Source organism: Erpetoichthys calabaricus, chromosome 3 (assembly GCF_900747795.2).
Source record: "Erpetoichthys calabaricus chromosome 3, fErpCal1.3, whole genome shotgun sequence".
Classification (NCBI taxonomy): domain Eukaryota; kingdom Metazoa; phylum Chordata; class Cladistia; order Polypteriformes; family Polypteridae; genus Erpetoichthys; species Erpetoichthys calabaricus.
Window position 1 is genome coordinate 242,724,000 of NC_041396.2, and position 16,118 is coordinate 242,740,117.

The 16,118-nt window shown below is 41.4% G+C and overlaps 1 protein-coding gene across 1 annotated transcript in view; it reads right to left on the reverse strand.

The window, feature by feature from the left end:
* Positions 1–16,118, reverse strand: part of themis (thymocyte selection associated) — a 127,337-nt gene that overhangs the window by 83,870 nt on the left and 27,349 nt on the right. The window contains exon 2 of the mRNA XM_028797915.2: positions 6,867–7,016. Within this exon, the coding sequence (XP_028653748.1) occupies positions 6,867–7,016 (150 nt within the window). The remainder of the gene's footprint in view (positions 1–6,866; positions 7,017–16,118) is intronic.

The window sequence follows — 16,118 nt, forward strand, 5'->3', positions numbered from 1 at the left end:
TGTCTGTGTGGGTTTCCTCCGGGCGCTCCGGTTTCCTCCCACAGTCCACAGACATGCAGGTTAGGTGGATTGGCGATTCTAAATTGGCCCTAGTGTGTGCTTGGTGTGTGGGTGTGTTTGTGTGTGTCCTGCGGTGGGTTGGCACCCTGCCCGGGATTGGTTCCCTGCCTTGTGCCCTGTGTTGGCTGGGATTGGCTCCAGCAGACCCCCGTGACCCTGTGTTCGGATTCAGCGGGTTGGAAAATGGATGGATGGAAGTGTTTGTCCACTTTTTAAGAGTCTGCATGGCTAGCTTTCTTCAAAATGTTTTGGTCTTGTTTTGCTCTTATTGGGAAGCAGTGCTAGGCCCTAATCCTGAGAAATCATTAAGACGCAATGTAAAGTAATGTCTCCCGTGTCATGCGTGGGAACAGCTAAAGGACTCTGGTGATGGTAGTTAGCCGAAGCAGGGGTCGGTGCGGTTTGCTAACGCCTTCTCTCTTCCTCTGTTTGTAGAACAGAAGACTGACAGCCATTCCACCTCTGATGTCACTTCCGTTGTCCGCCCTCCTGGACGCCATATGACCAGCATTTCGGCCATCTTTGAGTTAGTTCTGTTTTGAACTCTGGACTAAAAAGACAACTTGTTGTACGCTTATTTGTTTCCTACAAACCTTCAGTTAGATGAGGTCCTGAGTGTGGTGCCCCGACCCTTTCACATTGCTGTGTCTCCTTTGACATCTGTTGTAGCCATTTAGTGTAAAAATTATAAAGAGCAATAAACAAAAAAATGTGTTAGCTGTGCTGAAAATGCATAATATTTTAATATTTTTATACATTTTATAAGCTACTCTATAAGTGAGCAATAATGAAGGCAAGCAGTAGGTTCTGTAGGACTTGCTGTTACAGCCCAGATGATCAGCACAAATAAACTAGGACTGTAAATTTGCAAAATGTGAGCCTCATGAGCTAGAAATGAATTTGGTTTTTGAGGCTGCTGACTGAAAATGATAAAACAATTAGCAAAGACACAAAGTGGTCTTCTGCAATAGTCAATATCTGTGTTACTAAGTGGTTCAGATATGCTGACAGGACAGGCAATGAACAAAAACGTTTCTGGGCAGTGCAACACTGGCAAACGGAAATCCTCTTGACAAAGTAAGCGGAGGGCCAATCCATCCACAGCATTCCTGGGAGTCTCAGAGCTGGAACTTTCCAGCATTCATTTCATGTGACAGGTCAGTGAGGAACAATTCATATGTAAGCAGAGAATGGCATTGTAATACAGTCAAACTAGAAAGTAAGGGGACACCTGGGAAATAAGCCTGCCGAGCTTTATTCATTCTACGCATTAAACCTTAGCCTGTTGATTTAGTAACAGGCCTCTGGCGTGGACTCAGCGCTCATTCTTTATAGTCAGTTAGCACGCCCTTTGGTACTGGAAAAATGATCTTCAGAAGACAGCGGGACAGAATTTACTTCACAATTTTCAAAGTCACCAGAATAGACTTTTGGCTCAGATTAGGTAGACTTTATTATCCCAGAGGGAAATCTGTTTGCAGCAGGAAAAGCACAAAAACATAAGACATTGTTACAGAGCTACAAGGAAATAAGCAAAGTTAAAGCAGCTGACAGCCGGCGTTATCACAAGTACACACTGAAAGACAAAGGCGAATAATTACTATTAATAGTACACATCGAGTATTTAGCAGCATCCCTACAAGTAACAGAATTCAAAATGCTTTCAGCTCTGGGAATGAAAGACTTCTGAAATCTGTTGCTCCTCACTATCTGTAGAATGATGGCAACTGCTGAAGTTTATGAAAAGGAGGATGGCGACTGTCTGACAGAAGTGAGTCGGCCTTCAGTCTAACATGTTTGTTATAACAGCTCAGTGACAGAAGTCTGCTGCCAACCAGAAATGTCACTGCTCATTTTTACAAATGTATTGTTTAGGTTGTCAAACCAGCATACAGTATAAAAGCAGACATAACAACAACTTCAATAAAAAAGTGTCATTCTGGTTATGTCCACTTTAAAGAAAAGATTTGTTCTGTGTTAAGAACAAAGGTTAATGTGATATCAACGATTGTCCGTAGATATTTGTTGTGCTCTACCATGTCCGCTGTATCCCCTTTAATTAATGTTGAGATAGTGGGAGGAAGGGAGCACCTCAGGTCTACAACCATATCCTTGGTCTTAGAGATACGTAGCTGTAAACAGGAACAATCGCACCATTAAACAAACTCATAGACAACAGGTCCATGACTATCTGCCTTCTCTTGCAGAAGACTCACAACAATAGAGTCATCTGAAGATTTCAGGATCTGTCTGTCTGTCAGTCTGTCATGTGTGTTTATGATAAACTGAAGAGGTGACCGACCGCAAACTAGAGGTGTCCCGCTAGATGTATTAAGGCTGTCAGAAAAACTGCCATTGACACTCACTCTTTGTGTTTTGTGAGTTAAAAAGTTGAGAATCTGCCCTGTCAAGTGAGGGTCCAAACAGAATTTATTGATCAGTTTGTAGTACTAGGGTGTTGTACCGTGTTAGCCATCATGAATGTAGAGAAAAGCCAAGCAAAATGACACCTTTTACTGGCTAACTAAAAAGATTACAATATGCAAGCTTTCGAGGCAACTCAGGCCCCTTCTTCAGGCAAGATGTAATGTTTACATTTAAATTTAAATTAGCCAATAAAAGGTGTCATTTTGCTTGATTGATCAGTTTGAGGCTGCATTGTATTAAAAGCTGATGAGAAATCCTTAAACAGAACCCTGGTGTGGTTTTTGGTCTTTCCAAGAGCTCATACAGTAAATTCAGAAGTGCCCCCTCTCCTCTGTTTGCTTTGTATGGCCTGGGTTTCGTTAAGATGTTGTCTTTTAATTCACTTCTTAAACAATTTCATGATATGAGAAGTTAAAGGCCAGCGGTCTGAAGTTACTTAATGCTTTTGGGTGTCTAGTTTTTGCTAATGAAATAACGTTTGCCTGTTTCCAAAGACTGGGCACTTGCTGTATATCCATGAAGTGGTCGACCTTCAAGTGGTCCTCCAAATTGTTTTCATTCAGTCAGGTTTCTGTAAATGCCATACACTCCCAGATCTCCGAAGCTAGCCTGAAAGCCTACACCTGCGTGAAGTTCATCCTCTTCGTTTTGGACAGACTGAACAGTTCACATTCTAAGAATCGGTAAAGGAGATTGAACTCCTCAAAGTTTTATCCGTTGTTCTTGAGTACCTCCTCTTTTCCTCTTTTTACTTACTCATATACAAAGTACAGGAAAAATATTGGAATCATCCAAAGATTCGATGTCGGGGTTATGATGAATCTCGACGTTTTTGACGTCCCTGATTTTCTCGTATACAAAGTATAGAGAAATTATTGGAATCCTCCAAAGATTCGTTGTCGGGATTATGATGAATCTCAACGTTTTAGACGTCCCTGACTTTCTCGTATACGAAGTACAGTGGAACCTCGGTTTGCGAGCATAATTCGTTCCGGAAACGTGCTTGCAGTCCAAAGCACTTGTATATCAAAGTGAATTTCCCCATAAGAAATAATGGAAACTCAGATGATTCGTTCCACAACCCAAAACTATTCATATAAAAATGATTAATACAAAATATAAAGTAAAAATACATAAAACAAATTAACCTGCACTTTACCTTTGAAAAGAATCATGGCTGGTGTGAGTGAGTTTCTAAACTCTTGTGGGATTCCACCCAATGGGACGACATGCAGAAGAGCGTCCCAAAGCAATCGCAGTCTCCCAGCGCTGTGGCAGTTCACCGTAAAAGCAAATCTGAAAAGATCGTGGACATGCTAAAAGCGCCTGCCGTCGATGGGTGATACAAGGAACAAGGAACATTATAAATGTGCAGGGCACAGTATTACTTGGCCACGACCCTGCCTGACTGCTGTGTCTGCGTATAGGAGAGCGCAGATCCCGCTACAATAAATAACCGCGCTGTTGCTGTTTCAAGCTGAATAAAGCTGGTGTTGCTAAAGTACTGAGACTCAGCTTCGTGTGTGGGGTGCAAGACGGGGACTTGCAGATCACAGCACACATGCGCATGCACACACACACACACACACGCACACACAGTCACAATGCTGCAGAAAACAGTATACGTTCGTACGGATGTTGACTATATGAGTGAGGCACGCCGACTCAGACGGAGAATAGGAGATGATTGCCCACAATCCTTCAGCGAGAGAGAGAGAAGAACTGTCAGCTCAGTTGTGATCACATGACGCTCAGCAGACAAAGCGTATACATACTACTCGTATTGCAAGACCTCGCTCGTTTATCAAGTCAAAATTTATTAAAAATTTTAGCTCATCTTGCAAAACACTTGATTTACAAGTTACTCGCAAACCGAGGTTCCACTGTATAGGGAAAGTATTGGAATCTTCCAAAAGTTCCACTTTGAGATTTTGATGCAGCTGCAGAGTCTGATTTATTCATCTTTATTTTTATAATAATTGTTCAATATAGTATTATTATTAATTTGATTTGTTATTGATGGTTCTTTAATGTACATAATATAAAAATATAATCATTGTCTTGCGGTTTACTCCTCAAATATCTATCCCCATATCTGAGTATATGAGCAAGTCTAGAGGAGACCACTCTGAATTTTTATTTTTTTTCTGTTTATATGACTACTAGAACAAGTTGCAGCATTAAATAGATTTGCTCAGAAACTGAGTAATAGATGTGCTGTATGTCATTATTGCAGGGTGATTAGGCATGAAGACCCCAAGTCAAATGAAAAAAATATAAATTAGAACAAACATTCTGAATCATTTACTTCCGTGTAACACTGCTTGAATTAGAATTAATTCCCAGAAAAGAATAGGAAAGAACAGACAAATATAAAAAAAGAAAGAAAAATAGATTTAATAACAAAATTTAACAAAACATGGAGCGAGACAATCCTGCTGCTGGTGGCTATGAGTGCAACACCCTTTTGATTGCTTAGACACGTTCAATCTATAAAATCTCTGCTTTTTATTATTGCTCTTAATGTAAAGTCCCAAGGACTTTAGCAAATTGAGTTGTGCTAATGGTGAAGAGAAATTGTTGCTCTACGGATCTAAGTAATGCAGTAATTAGAAAATGTAGATCACTGACAAATAACAAGCAATCTCTTCTTCATATTCGTCCTCTTCTTCTTCTCTAAAGTGGAGACATTCCAACAAATCTCAACAAGCAGACTGTTTCAGCTTTCACCCATTTGATTTTGTGTTTCATTACTGAATAATATCATTATGTACCTTGTAACCAGTAGGGGACGCGACTAAGCCCCAAACCCCAGACACAGTAACTCCCAACATCATTTCAGGTTCAAATAAAGGAACTGTTATTGCACTTCGTATTTTCCAGCTGATAATTACACAATCACAAGACAAGTTGGATCTTCATCTCTCCTTTCACCCTACAGGTGAGTGTCGCCTGATGCTCCCTGGCTCTGACTCCTCGAGGTGAGGTGATGGACCCCTTTTAAGCAGGAGCATAGAATGCTTCTGGTACCATGGGGCATCCTATTGGAAGCACTTCCAGGTCACAAGGGAATCGGGGAAATGCTCCCTCGACAGTGCCCTCTCATGGCACCCAACCAACAGGACTGCACTTCTGGAACTCCAAGTTCCATGCACTGCTGCAGGTGTCCAAACTGGTATACCTTGAGAGGACCACTGCCATTTGGGGGACGGAACTGCTCCTGGTCTCCGGCTTGTGCTGGTCCATCCTTTATAACCTTCCAGCCGGGCAAGAAGTCATTCTATTATCTAACTGGGATGTCTGTTTTTCCTCCATGGCACTTACAACCCCTTAAAAAGTTGTACGCAGGAGTGTTGAGGAAAGTAACTAAATTGAAACGGCACATACGTGTTACTTCAAGCCACAAGATGATCTCCCAAAATAAACAGAGCCCGAAATGCAGAGCTGTGGGTCCTGAATGCAGAAATCCAGGAAGTGTGTGCTTTAGTTGACGCCATTAATTGAAAAATAACGAAATCTGTGCAGCTCAGCCTGCATTTGCCTGAGGCTGCGTGGGCTCAGAAAGTTTGGTGGACACAGAGTTTCATTGTGATCCTCCCCTCTTCCTGCCTAACAGACAAGTTGGAGAGCGTGCCTGGAGCACAGGAGAAAAGAGGACTTGTGACGTACCGACTTCTTCAGGCACCTGCTGCCAAGTTTCCCCTTTGCAAGTCAACATTTTCACTTCTCCAGGTGTCATCATTGTCAAAGAGTAAGTGAGTTCAAAATCTGAAGTGAGATACTAAATTGATTCCCAAGCCACCTGTCACATGCTTAGAGAAGAGCTTCATTTTTTTTGTTTTTGTTTTTTGCTCTGCACCCTAACGCCTAACCCATCGTCTATGGGGCGAGGGGGAGAAAGCTTTAGATTCGTCAAAAATTTCGATCTCCGGTGTTCGATGGATCTCGATGTTTTAAGGTCCCCTGTTATCTCGATGATGGGTGTGTGTCTGTGTGTCACGGTTTCTTGAGAACGGTCTGGAGCTAAAATGGCTGGACAGAAAAAATACCAAACTCAAAACTTAGCCTGTTATAAGATGATGATGTGCTGATTAGTTTTTGAGCCAAATCGTGGAACAGAAAGAGGTACTATGGAGGAAGCCTCAAATGCCATAATTTTGCAATTAATTGTGAATTCTTCTTGTAAATTGCTATCACAATGACCTATGTTATGATCAGAAAGATCAGCATCAGAGCAGTAAGTGATTATCGAAATGTTATAGAATAGTTTGGGTAACATGGTTTCTAGGGCGCAAAGCCTACTGACGCACACGTCCAAATTTTTTTATAATATTTTCTCATTGCCTAATAGAGAGATTGTCTACTGAAAAAGATCTTACCTGGAAAGTCTAGTGGCAAATCAAAACATGTCTTGTCTTCATCTTCATTGTGAATTTCTGCAGACACTTTTGAGATTTTAATGCTTATAATCTTTATAACCTCACCAGTAGGAAGGCAGCATTCATTCCCAAACATCTCATAGATAGAACCTTAAAGCAAATAAAATGGAATGAAAATAAGGGTTACTCTCAATGTAAATTTCACAGTCACCAGGTGGCACACAGCAACAGCAATGCCTATAACTTACTGGAGTTTTTATTTAGCAGACACATTTATTAAAAGCAACTTCCAAAAAATTGATGTACACAAAAAAAGTACGTTCTAACAAGACTGCGCAAATCTCACAAATGATCGACTAAGAACACAGACGTCAGGGAACGGCAAAAACGTGAGCTTTCAGGAACACATTACTGAAGACACACTTTGTTAGGATGATTAAAATGCCAACTGTTTTCACCAAATAATCGTATTTCATTCAGGATAAGGTTTTCTCTTAGCAGGCAGTGATAAATGAAACGGGGAAGTTATCGGTTTCCATACAGTTTCGCAAAACACTACTTTTGTTAATGATCTCCAAATAGTAAATCACAAATGTCACTAATAAGTGTTTTGTGGGGAGTTTAAAGGGTTTTTGGAGTGGACAACAAGTAATATGACTCCCTGAAGACTTGTTCACACTTTTGTGTTTACGTGTGTTCCCCACATAACCCCCCCTCATATGGTTGAACAACGCAGGAAATTGGCAGCCCACCAGTACAAACACTTCTGTGTATGCCTCTCAATCGCGGTGTTTTGTTTTTTTTTTTTAAATATGATATGCTGCATAATTTCCACATGCAGACACACCAAAGCGCCTCATCTCACACACTTCTTTGTTTTCCCCACAGATCCCACCTTCCCCAGGTTACCTAGCAACTGCCCCTTCCTGTCACATGCACCATGTGATGTGGCGCTTCAGGGGAAGTTCTGCCTCCGATGCTCCTTTAGGATTGGGATTACCTTTGCAAAGTGGGCTTTGTATTAGCAGAACAAATACAACAATCACCTGATGGCTCAGCAAAATGTCTACATGCGACAGAAAATGAGTCCAGGCAGTGTCTGTTTTTCTTCTTTATTTAAATAGTAAATGACAGGCAAACACATGCAGAACTGATACATGAGAAGTCATCCACGCAGGAAATAAACACCCCTCCGTTTGTGCCAATGGATAGAATTTCTCTGGAAGCAAAACTCCATTCGTTTTGTGACGCGAAACACTGAATTTTGCAGCAAATTCAATTTCATGTAAATCATTTCATTCATAGCTGTTTCATTACCATCTGTATGTCTTAACCACAGCTCTGCACCTTTGGCTCATAGCCTCATCATAAATGACTAAGTAGAAGAAGAACTTCAGAGTGTTAGAATTGTTGTGTTTTGCACCTCAATAAATAACAGAAAAACAGTCGTGCAGCATCCCCTGCCTAAATTTGCCATTTGCAGAAAAGGACACACTAACTTTAGACACCATTTAAACCAACCATTTGTAGTACTAGGGTGTTGTACCGTGTTAGCCATTATGAATGTAGAGAAAAGCCAAGCAAAATGACACCTTTTATTGGCTAACTAAAAAGATTACAATATGCAAGCTTTCGAGGCAACTCAGGCCCCTTCTTCAGGCAAGATGTAATCAGAATCTTACATCTTGCCTGAAGAAGGGGCCTGAGTTGCCTCGAAAGCTTGCATATTGTAATCTTTTTAGTTAGCCAATAAAAGGTGCCATTCTGCTTGGCTTTTCTCTACAACCAACCATTTATAAGTCATGGTTTGGCTCTGCTTTCTGCATCCTGGCTTGACTGACTTGCCACTATTGAAGAAACATTCATTCTTACCAGTTATGGAATCTTAAGAAACATGATTTGAAGCTGAAGACAATAATAAGAGAGAAAAAAGATGTAACCTTTTGAAAACACCCAATCAAAGTCCAGCAGTACTTTAAGCCAAGATGTGGCAGAAACTAACATGACATCTTTACACTCTAAACCATACAAATGCACAAACAAGTGACACAGTGTATCCACAATGCTGTGACAAACCAATCAATAATTTGGAAATCTGTTACTGCTAGTAATCCTGGCATAACCAGTTACTGTGTCCAATGTGTTTCCGTCATTTTACAAACGGCATGGAGTGTTGTTTAATTGTCTTTAGTTAACAAAGACGCATAAACATACACGTTTTGGCCACCAGGGGGCACTGCAGCTTTCCAAACACCCAGCTCAGGCACAAGTGCTTCAGTACCACAGCTTTTATTGTGGGAAACTCTTCCATAGCAAGCATTTCCCAAGCCACAAGCACAAGTACAATTAAAGCACACAGCAATATTCTTTTTTTTTCCTCTTTCATCTCTCCGCCTTCTGTCCCTCCACTCCTCCAGCAAGCTTTATCCATCTCCTCCGAACTCTGGCTCTCGGAGTTGTGGCAAGCAACTCTTTTTATGTTATACTTGGAAGGACTTCCATTGTCCCGAATCTATGGTTAGGAAGCACTTCCATGAGGGTGAGGTGGGAGACCAACAGAGAAGGGCTCAGCAGTCCCCTCAGCACCCCCTAGTGGCACCCATGGAACCCAACAGGGCTGAGTTGAAAGACTCCAGTTCCCATGATTCCCTGGGGGAATCCATGGCACTGCCATTTTAGTGGTCTGAGGGCATCTCGACTGGGTAAGGCTCCTGGCCATCCCTCACAATATATATATTATAGTGGTTGTCTGAGATAATAACGGATTGATGACAATGGTAAATGTTGGGGTGCCAACCTGGCCTTTCCTGTTTATTTCAATAATTAAAAGAAAACTGCGCTTGATGGCACAATTACAGAAAGACACTCTGGGGCTTCATAAGAAAAAAGTGAGGCCTATCAAGACTTCTTATTACAGCTTGAAGGAGCTTCATCTCTTCCTCTCGTGTGTCAAAAAGTGACACCTCCTTTCAGGAAGCTGGGCTTTTATGGTCTGGGGGCAGGAAGGGGCGGAGTCAGCTGCCCTTAGTGGGCGGTCTCTCTGTACTGTGGAAGCAAAGGAAGACAATGTAGTTAGTAAGTAGTAAGACATGCCTGGGAGGAACCTGGAAGAAGACCTTCTCATGCACGTATCAAACAGGTTTATATATATATATATATATATATATATATATATATATGTGTGTGTGTGTGTACAGTATATATATTCTGTATGTATCACCTCTTTTCAGTGAGTTTTGTGTTTTACAATTGTGAAATCACCTGACTAATTTTAGTGCCAGTTTTACTAAACTTTCTGCAAATCGAAACCTTATTGTTTGTCTCATCACTAGTGACAAATGTTCTGTCTTGTTGCATGTTTATTGCTGCAAATATTGAGAACAGGAAATGAAACTGCAAATACTTTTCAACAAGAGCTTTTGAATTCATGTTGAAATTTGACTGTAGCCAGTAGCCCAAAAAAGCCGACACAGAGCTATTATTGATGCACAGCAGGAGACCAAGATGAGCCTGACTGCCACCACTGACTGGCAAGATCAGCCTCTTATTACAAAGAAAGGTCCAAAACAAGACCATCCCACAGTGAGTACCATCTAAAATACTTTACCAGCATGTGGCTTTGGTTCATTTCATAACTTATATTGGTATAATTTACCTTTCTTTATTTTTTTCCTTGTTCAGTCACAGACACACTGCATTTTAGAGTTGAGGACTCAACCAGCAGATGTATGGTTTCAGTTCCAGCACCTGAGATGTTTGTGCCACAATGAATGACCTACTGACATGCCTGTGTCATCGTTTTAAAGCTTTCGTGACAATGGTGGCACAGTGGTTACAGGCCCTTTGATTATCTGTGTGGAATTCCCCCTGCGGCTGCACAGGAGTTTACTTGCACTTTGGTTTCCACTCTCATCCTAAACACACTCACGTTAGGTTGACTGGACTTTTCAAAATGACCTGGGGTTGCATTTTTAAGACCGTGCAAAGATTCCATACCCTAATTTCACTTACACTTGAAAGACAAAAATGGCGTACATACACAAATGAATAAAGTTAGATTTATGGAAGCGTACATAACCCTCATCCCATGCCAAGAGAGAGAGGATACGGCACATTGCTGCACCCACCACATGACAAAGCACCTCAAGATCCCAGATTAGGACCCGAGGGCAGCCATGCAGCGGGTGACACCTCAGCACCACGCTAGTCCAGATGGAATAGAACAGTGTGAGGTTTTGTGTGGTGGCTGGAGAGCCAATTCTGCTACCTGCCCTCAGGTATTTCCCTGCAGGTTGGAGGGCCTACCTGCAGGGCTGGATGCAGATGACGCCAAGTTCTTTTATAAATCTCAAATCAACTTCACTTCTTTAGTGCTGCGTTTATCCCATAAAAAAAAAAAACGGTGAATTTTTTTCAACAACGAAAAAATGTTATTATGTGAAGTTATTATTACAGAAATGTAAATGCCAAAATGTCAGCATAAATACAGCAGGAAAAGATAAGTCCAGGGTCCACTGCAGTATTGACGTCGATTTAGTAGACGTCCTTCATGTGATTTATTTTGAGATCGTCACCAGAGCAGAGCCTAATGTTGCCATCAGGACTTCTTTTCACACTTTTCTCGTAATATTTTCTGCTGCCTGAGCATGGCAGGGTAGAATGTCTGTGCACACAATCGACGCACCCCTTGTGTTATCGAAGGCCACCTCTCAAGACTTAGTTGACTTCCACATTTCCCCTCGACACGAACATCGACAGTTGCCACATTGTGATTTGTGAATAGTGTTTAGCGGGCAAACATCTTTCTTGTCCGTCCACTTAATCACAATCATTTGGTCTTTCTGTCAAGGAGCTACTGTTGTACCACAATGACCAAATTCACCGGGCATAACATGGCGGTTTGACCATACAGTGCCATATGCATCATCTGTGTTTGTGTTTAATGACCAGTTCACGTTGTCATCACTATCCCTCGATTCGAGTAATAATTCAGCATCAGTTCATTCTCAAACATCCTTTACGGCTTTCCTTTTGCATCTCTGCCCCACTCGTGAATACTGATGAGCTACCACAGAGTTACCATAAAGCGGCAAAAAACAGACAAATATTCATTTTTTCCCCATTTTTTCAGCATAAAATTATTTCATTCATCAGACAGCATCAGAATTCTGTCCCAAGAGTTTTTCAAATTAACACTATAAACAATATCATTATACAGTATGTCACCTCGAGTGTAACTCATAGTTAACCGTGATTGCATAGAATTCCGAGCCTGTGTCACGCTTGGGGTTAACTCCATGGCGGTTAAAACGATATATGCAGGCAGGCGCTTTTAGCCACTCTGTCACCTCCCACCAGTAACCACGTATAGCTTAAAATGCCCTTTTTGAATATTTATGACCTAATCACCAAATGAACTTGGCCGTGTTCCTAAGTGACGTCTTTACAGCAAACCACAGGACAATGCAGAAAAGGAATTGCTGACTGAAGTGGAGAACTGCCAAAATGTTCTTTTTGGTGGTCTCTCTTTGGGATTCACAAACAAAACAAGCAAACAGCAGGTGACAGAAGCTGAGTGGAGGGAGCAAAAATAAAAAAAGAAAATGATTGCCAAGTCAATGTTAATGTTGTACTACATACTGTATATGTCTCTTTGGAATCGACGTACAACATCCAAACAGCTTTGAATTGCCATTGCATCAATGAGGGACAGGGTCCGGGACATCTCTGTGCGCATCTCGTCCTTGCTCAGGTCTCAGAGGCAGTCCGTATTTGGGTGGTATGTTATGGACAACCCGTCACCGTGCGGCAAAACAGTAGTGTGGTGGGCTGCACAAGGGGTGAGATTTCAGGGTCAAAACGATTTTTTGGGCTCATGATGATGACCAGAATATAAGTCAGGTTGGAATTCTAAGAACTGTCCTGCATTGCAGAGTCCCACAGAAATCACACAATCCTTTGTCCCATTACAGGTTTTAAGAAATGTAGGCTCTTTGGCGCTTTTCAGCGTGAACTGGCTGATCGCTCCAGAATCTTGAAGTCATCCCTGAGTTGAGCGTTGCCATCTGTATGGGATGGTACAATCTTTTGGTTCTGACACTTCACAATGGGTTATAAAACGCATAGAGTTACTCTGGAGAACTTTGGGGGGACACAACTGACAAGCAGTAATAAAGGCACCATCGCAGAATGAATTTGCTTCCGTAAACAGAAAGCACTTTCATTCGGTTGATGTACAACTAATACGTGATGCCCAAACGTGTTTGACTAACGTTGTTGCGAGGTCGCCCAGATCAACTACCGATTCCTTTGTCTTTATCAAATAGTGTGGGAAGACGACTCCAGGGTCATGTTGTGTGTGATGGTAGGCTTCTTGGTAATGCTGCCATTGCCGGTTATGTTGTACAACACACAGCTCTCCATTTGTAGACACAAAATATTAATAAACATTAAGCAGTTTTAAGCAAAGTTAATTAACTGTGATATAATCAGAATATGACTGTGTCGTCACTGAAATGTGCCTTGAAATGAGATTTTCCGTTTACTTCTTTGTCCCGCCACCTGGAGTCGCTAAAATGCCAACACCAAAAGAGTGTGCCTGCGACACAGAGATGGTTGAAACGTTCTGTGACGTTAATGCAATTTTCACACCAAAGTTGGTGTTTTATAATCCCAACTTTTGTGTAAAAAATGTCTTAAGGAAGTCTTAGGCATAAGGCCCCTGCTGTTGAGCTGAGCCCCTCATTTAAGTCTACCACTTGCCCTTCAGCTGATGCTATGAAGCCTCCAGCACCTCCCAAGCCTGAACTGAAATGAGCACGTCATCTGTAGAGTGCCTTTCCCATTGTCCATCCGGCTGTATTATGATTAAATATTATCATTTTCCAATAAGTGATCTTGTAATTGTAATTTGCTCAGGAACACACAAGCAGGCAGAGGTGGGAGTTAAACTGGTGGCCGCACGATAAGAAACCAGAAAATGACAAACCCACAAATGCAGATCTGAGCCGTTAAAATCCTGCGAGAACTTTTCAAACCTTTTGCTCCTTGTGATGAATTCTAAAAGCATTCATGCAGGCTGCAATCTCTCATGACTAGCAATAGGATGAGGCCCTTGACCTTGCGATTGACTGAAAGCTTATTGATAACAAAATGAAATCTCAGAAACGAATGAGAAATGCATTGGCATTGCTAGTTGCCACTTGGGTATGATTCAGGTTGCAATGGAAATTCATTCTATTCGCTTCTAAAGCACCCCTGTACAAAAAAAGATATATGGAGGTAATATATATTAATGTGTAAATATATTAATGATCCACTGTTGGGCAAAAATGTATGTCATTTTTTTTGTTCTTGAAATGTTATTTCTTCCGCAGCTCACTTGAATGTTGAGAATAATGGAACTGATTACAATTCATCTGCTAGGCACGGTACTAAAGGATTCCCTCTGGATACGCTTCAGCCGCAGCGACATCAAAATATTTTACAACTGTCCAACCGGTCCATGCAAAATCAGCAAAAAATGGAACTCAAAAAAAAAAAAAAAAGATTTTCTTTTTTGTGACCTGCTGTTTCCTAATCTCACCCTTGAAAAGGATGATATGAAGAACATGGGTATTACTCAAAGAAAAACGCTTTTATCGGACTTTAAACACAAGGGCATAAAGACAGAGAAACTGGCCGACACAAGCAGCCCATTTCTTCGTCTTGTAATGTAGCAAGCAGAGAAGGTTGCACCAGAATCTAATCCAGGCCTTTAAAGCAGAATTCCTTCAATTACATGATCGACTGCATACTTAAGGACACCGGCGCAAATTATGAAGAAAACTAGGAAACACTTGTTTAAACAAAGAGATAAAACTGCGGGCTGTGTGGTTGAAGCAGAAGCCTCGACAACTTTAAAACATACTGGGGTGAGGTATTGAGACCACTTAACCGTTAGCTGACCAGCTTGATGGATTGACTGGCTTCCTCTGCTTTGTGAAATCTTTTTACTTTCTTATATCTTTCAATTTATCTCTGGATCCACCCAAAACCTACTTAGTACCATTCAGTTCATGGAGGCCATCATCTCTCCTGGAATCACATGGGCACAGAGCAGAAACCAACCCTAGAGGTGGCCTGTTATTGGGCGAACTGAGAGTTCTGTTAATCCAACAAGCACGTGTTTTGGGGGTAGAAGGAAAATCCCCGAACTCTGCTTAATGTATAACATTATATTATGGAAGTCTATCATGCCTTCACTTATTGCTTCCTGCCGAACATCGAAAGCTTCATTGTTCACAGCTTATACACAGACCCCCGCGAAGTTCAGAGTTCGCAGCCTCAGTCATTCGTGGATTTTTACTTAGAACCTATCTAATAATTGTTATCGGAAACCGCAAATATCCTCCACAATTTTCATGGCCTTTTTATCATGGCAATACTGTACTGCAGAGAGAACAGGAAGCAACTGTAGAGGAAATGCGGCTTGGGATGGTGAAAGTAGCCAATAGAATTTGAAACTGCAACTCCCAGCAGTCCCTGCAGTGGCTCCGATTGGTCTTCTGCTGAGGGTGCAGGGGCTGTTGGGGTCAAAGGATGTCAGCGCGGCTTTTAAAAAGGGGGCTGGTGACCAAAAGCAAAAAAATAAATAAATTTTGTGTAATTTGTGTTTCAAGTTCCTGTCTGTCTGCCTTCTGTTGGGTTACCTGTACTTATTCGTTTTGTCCTGGATCGTTTCGTGATTGGCGTCTGAATTGTCTGCTGTCTGCCTGTGTACATGAGGAGTGTAAGTGGATTCATGGCCATCCTGCAAAGAAAGGAGCGCTCCTGAACCCGTCCACCCCTCTTCACCATTTCTGGAACTAGCGGTAGGACTATCTTTACATTCCCATTCAACGTGCGGATCTTTGGACGATCTATCTTCATCATTACATTTCATCCATTTCTGTTTTTCATGATTTATTGTGTGTGTTTTCTTTGTACTTTGTTGTATTTAATGTGTAATCACCGTAAAGGGGAACAGGGGTGGTATCGTTGTTTTCATTTATTTCATTACATTCTTTATTTGCTTCTAGCACTGCAGGAGACATAGCAGTACAGTACTATGCAGTATACAGGTTTACCTTTACATTCTTTTTTTAGGTAATGTATTAAGCTGAGTTTGAAATTAAATTAGTGTTTTGGGGGCATATTTAGGGTTTAAACTATAAAAATAGGCATCTGTTTAACTGCATCCAAAATTTGCGGTTTTTCACAATTCGCGGGTGC